At 38.6% G+C, this 11,815-nt stretch overlaps 1 protein-coding gene across 1 annotated transcript; it reads right to left on the bottom strand.

Annotated features, from left to right (window-relative positions):
* Positions 1-5: 5 nt before the first annotated feature.
* On the bottom strand, positions 6-11,805 carry rtn4ip1 (reticulon 4 interacting protein 1). Its single transcript, XM_022750085.1, has 9 exons — positions 11,292-11,805; positions 10,459-10,610; positions 8,531-8,599; positions 8,129-8,253; positions 7,739-7,787; positions 7,208-7,344; positions 6,667-6,850; positions 707-799; positions 6-238 (listed from the first exon to the last, which is right to left on the bottom strand). Exons 1-9 carry the CDS (start codon positions 11,560-11,562, stop codon positions 113-115), a joined length of 1,206 nt encoding a protein of 401 aa, XP_022605806.1. The 5' UTR covers positions 11,563-11,805; the 3' UTR covers positions 6-112.
* Positions 11,806-11,815: the final 10 nt, after the last annotated feature.

Raw genomic sequence — 11,815 nt, 5'->3', positions numbered from 1 at the left:
AACCTTGTTTATGTACCATGTTTCCAGCCAGAGATACAATAAACTTTGAGTTCAAATTATTTTCATTAATCTCATTTGTTTCATAGTTGCGCACAGTATCCAGGAGTCAATGCTATAAGTCATCTCCCCCTTTGCTGATCTCGACCACAGTCTTTCCTCGGGCGTGACCTTTCTCCACCTTCTCCAAAGCCTGGGGAACCTGGGAGAAGCTGAAAGTTTCCTCCACCACGGCCCGGATCTGATGGAGAGGAGATAGAGGAAGGCTGAGCATCGGTCACACAAGCCTTGTTTCATAAGTTTTATAAATTATAATAGCAGAGAGGAAAGCAGTCACCAATTTTTGCAGTTTCCTCTAAGGATGAAAATGATCTAATGGCTTTTGTATCTGTATGTGAGCTTTGCACCATGTTATCCACCATCAAACTGAATCTGATTTCAAATGTAGTTTCCTCAAACCAAGCTTTTTCTAGATGCTGCTCTATGTTGTCTGCATAGTGGTTAAGATAACCTCAGCTGAAGTGCATAAAAGTCCAACTAGAGAGCAATATTTAATTTGCTGAATGTCAAATGGATTTATAAATCATGTGGCCCACGGTCGTACTGCCTTTGTGACCCATTTCATTGTGCATTTCTTAATCAATATTTTATTTTATTTTTTTTAATTCATCAGTCACTGGCCAGTTAAAGAATAAATCTAGTACTGTACCTGTCCTGCATCCACCATTTCCCTAATTTCATCCAATGCAGGACCACTTGGTGCAAAGAATCCCCAACGGTAGTGAACTCCTTTAGCAAGGTGCTGCAAGAAAATGTAAAAAGAGAAAAGGCATGAAGATCAGCATTACTACAACATGTTTAACTGTGTGCATAGCAGAAACAATATTTTTGATTATGTTAATTTGACAGTGGGTGAGAATAAGGTCTGACTAAGTGTCTTAAACTGTAACAAACCTATACAACCAGGCATGCGGAGCCGACCACAGAACACCTAAAATATACTCATAAGAAACTTCCTCTTCTCACCACGTTTTCAGGCTCACTAGTTCGCAGCAGTGACTGACTACCTGACTTTACGATCATGGTGTTGATAGTTCCTGTCATAAAAGACTATTTTACCTTGTACTTTACAGTGTGTGACAGAATTCTGATGGACAGGTTAGAAATTGTTGTCTTCGTAAATGTTCACCAGTTTGGCATTTGTGTAATTTTTAAAAGACAAAAAGACATATTGTTCCTTTGAAAATTTTAAAGGTTGAATTCATATGAAATAAAATGCACCATTGCTCCACTCAATAGCCTCATTTGGTCTGGTATGACCAGTAGCTTATGCTTGCTAATAGCAAACTTTACATAGATATTGTTGTGTACCTGACATTAATGAGTCAGTCTGCTGACTTTATGACTGCTCTCTACCGAAGGGGCAACATCTGGGGCTGAAAAATGAAGCTAACACAGAAGTGCCAAAAACAGCAGTTCCTCTAATTGACCACTAGAGTCTGACTCCAACAGTGAGTCAATCCCCATAGAATCCCTGGTTAAAATGTCCAACTTTACAGCAGAAATAAACATGTTTACAGCCTGGTACAAGAACAATTTTGGTCTCTAGAGCTAATTTCCTCCTTCATGACAACTGTTTATATAACTCACCTGTTTACATTTTATTAAGGATTAAAGTTATGTATAATTGAGGGTGTGGCCTCTTTGAGCGACAGGTGGGTGAGCATATGTTCGCGTCAAACCAGCATGCACCAAAGTCTCAGCTCCACATGCTCTACCTCTTTGACCATTTTTAGATTAGCTGGGAGTTATGGGCAGAGTCAGGAACTGCCAAGATTGTGACGTCAGAGCAGCTCACTCTGAGCTTCAAATTTGCTCTTTATTTCTCTACCTCTGTTACTTTTGCACTACACATTACCTTTAAGCATTATTCAATACTTGCCACTTTTGGATACAGTAACCACTGTCGAGCAAAAGTTACATAGGCTACAAAAGTTACAAAGTTACTTTAAAAGCCAAATAGCTCTAAAGGAAATCATTAAAATTTCCTCCATGATTATTTGTTCCTTTTATACATTTTAGGTTATCAAACCTTTATAAAATGAGTGTTATAGGTATACATACATATCTACCCAGAATTCCTGTGTCTTCATCGGTCTCTCAGACCATGCAAGTCAATGGCAGCAAACTGTATCTGACTTTTTTTCCTGTCAATGAGCATTAGGCAGGGTTGTATTATCTCCAATTTTGTTTAACTTATACAGTGGAGTCCAAAAGGCTGAGACAACTTTCCCGTGAAAGTGAAAGTTATGTTTGACCCTGTGTGTGTGTGTGTGTGTGTGTGTGTGTGTGTGTGTGTGTGTGTGTGTGTGTGTGTGTGTGTGTGTGTGTGTGGTTTAGGGTGTCGGGATTTGTAATATAAAGGAGTTACTTAACATGTTTCCTTCAGGCCAATTTAGAAATGAGGACACTGTGATAACCAAGCCAGCTGTCGGCGCACTAGTTTTCCTTTTACCAACAAAGTACACAATACGTGAGTGAACAAGGAGGTGTGAGAATTAGGTGTACAGTATGTCTTTGCTTCCTGTCTATAAACCTGCCTCTGCCATTCTTTTTACATAGAGCTGTCATCATTCTGCTCTAACTATGTCTTTCTATTAACTGCAGTGACTTGGAGCAATATCAGCTGAGATGAGAGAATCTCCAACCAACAACTTGTCATCTCTGACAGAAAAATCCAGTCGTCAACACTGTAACAATGCATCAGCAACTGGGAAAAAAAAAAACCCTTCTGTTGCGTCAGTCTGATTAATCAGTCCAGATTGTAGCTCTGATTGGACAGTGTGGGTGCTAACGTAGCAATGGCAATGCTGTTGTGAATTAGATCCTCCCTGTGAGAGCACACCTCTCCTAGTCTCACTTATATTACATTGTCTGAAGAGCAAGGTGTGACCATATTAAAAAAAAAAATCAGCTCCTATTTAGGGAGTTCAAATTATTTATGCAGAGGGTATGTGAGCCACATGGCTGTTCATTCAATTTGTATAGAAATAGAGATAGAACAAACATTTCTAAGGCCTCACACTGCATGATACACTATCCTATCTGGTTACACTTTGCAAGGAGGAGGGGAAAGGGGTTATAAGATAGAAAGGAAACCAGAAACTTTCTTTATATACTGGAAGGGAAGTAAAGAAACTGAGTTCCTGGTGTAGGTGTATAACACTGCACATGCATTGCTAATTAAATTGTTGTTTTTTAATCCAACATTTAAAGTAAGAAGAAAACAAATGAATAGGGGAAATTTCTCTGGGGCTGTCCCGCACCATTGTAATCCTCTGTGTTCACTGGTTTTTTTAAAAGTTTCGAGTTCATGAGTAATTCAAGTCCAGCTTTACTTAAACTCTATGAAGGAAGTTAGCAGTGAGGAAGTCAGAAAGAATCTATTCTAACATGTGTCAGTGAACCTCTTTCAAATGTAAAAGATAAGGCTGCTGATGTTCTATAGTGACTACTGTCAACAAACCCCATGACTTAAACATAAATTATTCATCAGTGCCATAGAGCTCCATATATATTTGTCCAAAAGCTAGGGAGCTAAATGCTAACATCACAATGCTAAGATATTGTCATGTCAATAGTAACATTAACATGTTAAGCAGGTATATGTAACATGTTCACATATTCCTAGTTTTGCATGTTTTTATGCCATGCTATTAGCATGCTAACATTTGCTAATTGGCACTAAATACAATGTGCAGCTGAGGTTGATGAGAATGTAATCAATTTCATAGATATTTGCTGGTAAAACAATTAATAAATTAGCATTGGGAAAGTGGTCTCAGACTTTTGCACCCCACTGTATCATCACATAAAATTGCTGTGACAAACATGTAAATAAGCAATTACACATCCAGTAAACACGGAGCAACATTAGCAATGGAGTTGTGTTTTCTGATGAATGTAACTCCAATATCCAATACGCTCTCTCCTTTTAGCTCTCTTTTGGTCTCAACCACTCTTGATGTTATATAATGTACACCAGCTACTCTCTAAAATTAACTCATTGTACACTTCCTGCCCCACACCAAACAACTGACAATTAGCTTTTTAGCTGAAAACAGCTGGCTGCTGTGTAACTGCAGACTAGAAAATCAAAACAATGAGCTAAAAGATGCTAAAACACTCGACAGAACTAAGGAAGATGTCAGCTGATAATTTTCTGTGGATTTGTCACTACTAGCAACACTTTTCACATTACAGATAGACATTTGATACACTAATATAAAAATAATGGTTAAACAGCTTTAAAAAAAACAAACACTAATTTTGGCTCTAAAAAACAAACAAAAAGAAATTAAACAAAATAGTGTGATGTTGAGAATTCTGTTTTGCCTGATATGAGCCTGAATATGGTCTGGCTAAAGATTATGTTATGAGCAAAGCACACTGGAAGAACTTTCTGAAGTTTTCCGAAGTAATTCAACCACACTCTCTGTTTCAGGTAAAATCTGTCAAGGCACAGTTTCCATGGTATTTTGAAAATGCAATGGAAATCATTTGCATGTCCTTACCACTTGAATCTAATAGTACTGGTGTTCACTTAGTACTCCAGGGTACATACAGTTACAATACCTATAGTTGTAATTCTAAATTACCTCAATTTAATAAAAAAAAGGAACTTAGCTTCCAGTGCAACCAATCATTAAACCATGAAGGAAGCAGAGGTGTTAGTTTTTGATGAATCTATTTGTACAATTGCAAAAATAATTTACCACTGAAGACCACAATGATACATTTGAGTCAGTTAGTACTGTAGATCATGTGGTGAGGAGTTGAGTGGAAAGACGTAATGATGATAATGCACAGTTGTGACACAAAGACACAAACAGACAGACACACAGACACAGACACACAGACACACAGACATACACACACACACACCACAAATGCACTGCATGCAAGCTTTGCTCTGCATGATGTTCACCATAGTGGGCACACTGACAGGATGCCACTTACACCGACTGAGCTCCGGGAGTGTGTGCGAGTGTAAGTGCACACGTGCGTGTGTGTGTGTGTGTGTGTGTGTGTGTGTGTGTGTGTGTGTGTGTGTGGTGAAAGGTGTTATATTTATATTGTCCTTACTTGTCCTGACCTGCACCTTGATTAATGAAGACATAGTTCAGGACAGATGTCTTAATCTCATTTTCACTTGAGAACTACAAACACTGTAGCCATGGTAACTGGAAAGATAATATTGCATTTGTGGTATTGGCGATGAGCAGTTTCCACCCTTATCGTACAGGAAATGACAGGGATTTTCACAGTTCATCACAGTGCAGGTCAGCTGGTATTCAGACCACATTACTCGGCTTTGTGACAAGCTACACATGACTGAGTTATTTGGCTTATTCATTTTGTTTTCCACCTGCTTATTCATAAGACAGTAGATTTTCAGGTAGGAAGCCAGATTTGAGTGCACTGAGAGCGCAATGCTGTGTCTGTGTCACATCAACTTAGCTGCCCAAGACAACATCATTAGTGATGTAGTTCCATACTGGTCTACCATGTGAACCAAAGTTTATCATTTTGGACACGTCTGGAAAGTTATCATGGTGGCAATCATTATATCTGTCATCACAGCATTCGGTAGATACACAGTATAAATACAGGGTTCACATCACAAAGTAATCCAGCAGGAATGTGCACTTGTAATCATTTGTCTGACCAACTCAGCACCGTGGATGACGTTGCATTGTGTTGTGGCAAAAGTGGAGCCAGGTTCAACTTCTTATGCTGGAGCACCCCGGCTGTGTCAGTGCAGTGGTCCCATTCAAATGAGTGAGTGAGCTTTGTTTTTTATGCTACTGTCTAAATGCATCCTAAATGATATGACGCATCTGATGATGTCCTGATGTTTGTCTGTGAAATTTATTGACCAAGACTGTTATTAGTTAGAGACTGTAAATAGCTTGCAAAATGTTTGTCCAAGAATTTTGTTCCAGTCATGGCAGAATTATCATTATAATTAGTATTTGGGCCACATTGAGAAAAAAAAAAAGAATTCAGAAATTTCAAGAATAAAGTTATAATATTATGAGAATAAAGTTGTAATTTTATGAGAATATTTCAAGAAAAAAGTCATAATATTACGAGAATTAAAAATGTAAAATTTCAAGAGAAAAAAAACATAATTTTTAGGAATATTACCATCAACCAATAAAACAGATGAAAGGACAGTCAGTGTCAGCCTGAGCTGCTTCTGGTAGCTGCTGTTTGTCTGTCTAACAAAAGAATAGACTCAGTCTCTTCACAATCTTTTCAGTGTCCTGATGCTGAAGATGATGATGATGATGAGCCAAAAGATCAAGTTTCTCCTTATTTGTGAAACCTAAAGTAGAATTTCACAGGATGCTCCACGTTCCTCATTTTAAAGCTTCCCTCTAAAACAACACGCAACCTAAAATTACAACTTTATTCTCATAATATTATGACTTTATTCTTGAAATTTCAGATTGTTTCCCCTCAATGTGGCAACATGATCAAAATGTTGTATTTGGATCAATTCAGGTTGAAGGGCACAAAACAGCGTACGTGTGATTCAATCAACAATAAATATGTACAGTAAAAAAAGATCAAGCTGCATCTGTGTTGTTTTACCATGATTACCTTGAGGGCCTTGGTGGCCACTGTAGCAGCAGTCTGCATCATACCATCAGCAATACCCAGCCTGTCAGTGTTCTGGAGGAAAGGCGTTACCAGGGTGACATATTTGGCGCCGCTCCAAGGCTTAAGCAGATTCAGTGCCCAGCGCTCCGTCCCCCCCCCAACATTATCCAGGATCAGGTCAAATCTGGAGGCGGAAAGGGGTAACAGACACAAGCGAAGACACATGAGTGTGTGGTGATTGGGAATAAAAGAATAAGTAAATGAGAGAGAGACCTTGTGTGGAAACATAAGGACGTGTGGAGAGATGACAGACATGGAAAGAGATTCAGTCTCAATGTGATTAAGTTCATTTGAAAATTAAAGGGCTCACTTTTCCCACACTAACAATCTAACTACAGCTAGATGGATTGGGTTGCCTTGGTAACTTGGGCAAGTTATTGATACATACACGCACAAACTCCAATTAAATATCAACATGAATGAAAAATGACTGTGTGTGTGTGTGTGTGTGTGTGTGTCTCTCTCTCTCTCTCTCTCTCACTTCTCCAGCGTACTGAGTGGCTCCTCAACAGGTCCAGCAGTGTAGTCCACTACATGGTCCGCCCCCAGCGCTCTTACAAACTGCTCTGCATTCTGGGAGCAGGTAACAGTCACATGGGCTCCCCATGCCTTCAGCATCTGTACACAAAAGACAGTTCTGTCCTCAAATATAAGCTTATTAATACAGACTAAAGTGTGTCGAAAATGGCAACATTTCATAGTAATCTGTGTCATTTATGTTGTAAGTACACAACAAATATTCAGTATTTTTGGCAGCTGAATATTACATCCATGTAATGTGAACAGCAGTATTCAAGTTACCAAGAAAGGTGCATCTTATAACACCACAATTTATTTCATGATCAGTGTTCTTGCTTATTTTTACACTGCTATCACTAATTATGGGTGATGTAATTCGTTGTAGTATTCAGAGCAGACTGTTTTTCATCTGATGCACTTAAAACATGGTACATAATAACATAATATATACAATGTGATGCTTGGCCATCATTATGCACCTTCTTATCCATACCTGAATAGCAAATGTTCCCACTCCCCCAGATCCTCCAAGGATTAAAATCCTATGGGGAAGAGATAAAAGCAGACGTGTATAATTGATGTGTCAACAATGTGTTCCACACTACTGATGCACAGATTCTCCCTCATTAGGATTCATGTCAGATACACTCTAGGCTTTAGCATGTCAAGTGCACTGCAGTTTACAGGAGCTGTTTGAGCTGCTGCCAGAGAACCAGAGCACATCAGGGGCTAAGCTTAGAAAGAGCACTGAGTGGAATAATTGACTAGATCAAAGACAAGGAGCTTTTTCTTTTTTATTTTTGGGGGGGGGGGGGGGGGGAGCTGATAACAAGCAGAAAGTGTGTGTGTAGCAGTGTTTCAGTGTTTGTCCACGTTCCCTCACCGCTTCTTGGCACAGTTGTCCTTGCTGAGCCCACCAGTGTTGACCAATGCTGACCAGGCAGTGGTTGCCACATATGGGATGGCTGCTGCCTCTGTGTGGCTCAGTGACTTTGGTTTATGGGATACCTGAGCACAACACACATTTATAATAATAATTTGTAGAACTAGAGCAAGTTGTTTTTTTTTCATCACCATGCTCCAGTAGTAAGCAGCACATATGGGGTGTGTCACTGAAACAAACCACAAACAGCTAAAAGACAATACAGAGCTGATACTGATGAAATCATCATGCACTTCTGTATAGACAGAAACAAAACTATGAAGCTTATTTGAAACATCTGCTGTAACACTTAACAACAATAACTCAAAGCAACAATGTATGAGTCAATCAGCTGAGCAATACCTCATTGGCACTAAGCACCACAAACTCAGCAAAGCTGCCCTGCTTCCATGGTGGGATTGCTGCCCAAACCTGGGGGTAAACACACAGCAACACAAAATTCATTAACCAAAGACATAAACAACTGTTTGTCTACATTTCTATACAGTTAGTTCACAATCATTTAGTGTGTAATGCATCAAATCTCTTCTCAGAAGTAGCACTTATAATATCACACCATGAGTCCCTCCATCATTATACCAAATGTGTGGTGAGGAAAAGCATATTATGACCACAAGACGTGCTGAAACAGGCCTATATAAAGCTTCAGTTTACCTTCACACAAACAGACTGTACAACATTATTGTTGAACATAATGTACAATCTAAATCATGTGTGAGGTGGAAACTAGGTGTTAACCACGAGGCTATAAACTCTAATTATATTTGATTATATATATAATATATATATATATATTTATATTATATAATTTTACTAAATGAAAAAAAGAGCTAAGTTGTCTGTACAGGGTAAAAAATGAATAATTATCATAAAGGAAGTATGAGGTGACTGAAGAGGATGAACTGAAAAAGCCAATGTGAACGAAACTCATTCAAAATACGAAAGGACATAGGTTCAACCCTGCAGCTAATAATTAGTTTAATTGTTAATTAACTGATTAATTATTTTCTCAATTAATCAAACAATTGTTTGTTTAAAAGGTGCAATGTGTAAATATTTTAGTTTAAAACATTCAAATATTAACTAAGATTATCAACAGAATGTGAAGAAATAACCAATTACATAATCAGACTGCAAGGTGAACCTGTGTGGACAACATTATTCCCCAATCCATGCAGGTTTGACAGTATGTCAACAACTGCCCAATGCTGAGGTTAGATTTATTCAAGCTAACGTTAGCTCAACATGAGGGTGAGGGTTGAAAATGAGCCCAGTCCCAGAACACATATGCAGCACGCTCTCATGTGCACCTTGAATGACAGGGACACCGAGAGGGCCGGTAAAAAGTTTATAGATTTTTTCTTATGGATTTTGTCCAATGGCCAGTCCAACTTATGGCACTGGGGAGGGGGAGGGGGGAGGAAGGACCAAAGAGTGCATTTCCTTGTTTCTTGCGATGGAGGGGGGGCAACGCAACTTCCTGGTAATATGCTGCCCCCTATTTTTCTGGAGTATGAGTTTGACAGTTGTCCAAATCTTACACATTGCCCCTTTAATAAATTATGTAAAATATGTAAATGAATCAATAATTTGCAGAAGAATTATTTTTATTTCATTTGAGACTTTATTTATGTTAAGGCACCCGTTTTCCAAAGTCTCTGAATTTTGTAATGCTGTAGCTAACAGGAGCTAGCTAACACAGCTAACACTGGCTCTTCATTTTGATGCAGAGTTATCATCCAAACTCACAATACAGCCTAGCTAGTTAGCAGGCTAGGTCAGTAGCATTAGCAGCCTAGCTAAACTAAAAAAAAGGGAGTTACTGTGTCTGTGTACAGCTGAAAAAAAGACAAACTGGAACTATCTGCATTTTTGCATGAAAAAAACAAAATTGCTTCATAGTTTAAAATAGGTTACTAATCAAATTTTAGGTCAGGTTTTAATTTTCTGTCATGTGACTTTTTGATTACTTTTGATTACATTGATAATGCATTCTGATTTGTTAATATATTATGCATTAAAAAAATATTCCAAGTTAGGGAACAGCTTACCACAAGTTATTAGTTGAATCCTGTTTAAGTTTGACACACTGTTTCAAACAGCCACCAGTGCAATACACAGCTTGCTGCTAAAGTCGTTTCTACCTATTCCCAAAGGGTTGTTTTGGGCTGAGACATGGAGAAGACTCATGTCATGTCATGTATACTTTATTCATACATGATGCACTGTGCAGAAACAAGCAGTTTCCATGAAAATGAAGCTTCATTTACCTCATCCCTTTCGCTGAAGTACTTCACATCCAAGCCACACTCCATGATGACCCCAGACACGTCCCTTCCCAGGATGAGAGGGAACTCGCTGCCTGACTGTGTGATATTCAGAGGGTCTCTCTTCATAGACAGTGTAGCTGCGCCATAGCCACCTGATAGTGAGAGAGTTTCTGATTGTAGTCAAAGCTGCAGCTCAGCAAAAGATGAGAAAACAGTAAAAAAAAAAAATATATATATAGAAGATTAAAAAAAAAAGTTAGAGAAAATGTTTGTACTTTTGGGTGCTGCTAGACAGTAAACCAGTAAACTAAGAAACAAGTAATTCCCCACTGGTTTTAGAGAATACAGTCACCAGTGGTGTTAAAATCTACAATAAGAGCAAATAACAGTACCACAAATGTGGAGTCAACCTAAGGGACCATAAAAGGGCTGCAAGTAATGATGAATGAGCGATTATTTTCATGACTAATTATTCTGCCAAATATTTTTTTAATTTATCAGTTGAGAAATACCTGGAGGTCATTGTATGAATTTAACAAAACAGAGTCTGTAGGGTAACTGACCTGGGGTCTGAGACTGCCAGGGGCCCCAAAAGCTTCAGGTACACTGCATGTTAATTTTTCAATGTGCAGAGTGATACATGTGGAGAGTTTGACACCAGAAGGCTGTTTACATATTCATCGTCTGAATCATTACATCATACAATATGATATTATGACATCAGAACTAGTTTGGAAGCCAATCATGGTCTAATATGCTTTTCTTAATCTCAGCCTGCAGGTTCAAATCTGATGCCAATTTAAACATGTACACACTGTAGGCTTGTTACTCACCCCTCATGCTGACATCAAGCGGGTTCAGTCCTGCTGCAAACACTTTAACAATAACCTCATTGGGGTAGTTGATGACTGGGAAACTGGCATTTTTAGTGAACCGTAAAACATCATTGCTTCCATATTTATCAATAACCCAGGCTGGCATAATAGTCCTGCATCTACTTGAGGTACTGAACAGTCTTGACTGGCTGCTATGCCTGGAAACTGATGTTGATTTACTAAGATGAAACAACCACCTACTGTACACTAAATGGCTAACAGAAGCCATCTTTAAACTTTTACAAGTGTAGAAATTGACAAATAAGTGTGTGCGACTGTAAATTAGCAATGCATTTTAACAGGACAATTCAAACCGTACGGTTAGTACGCTAAATTAAAGTGAACCGCGCTTTAAAGTTCGTCTTCTTAAATAAACATGTCTGACTAGTCGTATAGACACATACAATAATTACAAATAAGTCTATAATCATTTCAAAACAACGTCCTCTTCCGTGACATGCCTCTTCCTCGACCGGCGTCTT

Source organism: Seriola dumerili, unplaced genomic scaffold (genome assembly GCF_002260705.1).
Source record: "Seriola dumerili isolate Sdu_G_001 unplaced genomic scaffold, Sdu_1.0 BDQW01000149.1, whole genome shotgun sequence".
Lineage (NCBI taxonomy): Eukaryota > Metazoa > Chordata > Actinopteri > Carangiformes > Carangidae > Seriola > Seriola dumerili.
Note: the sequence above shows the minus strand (reverse complement) of the source record. Positions and strands in the feature narration are given on the sequence as shown.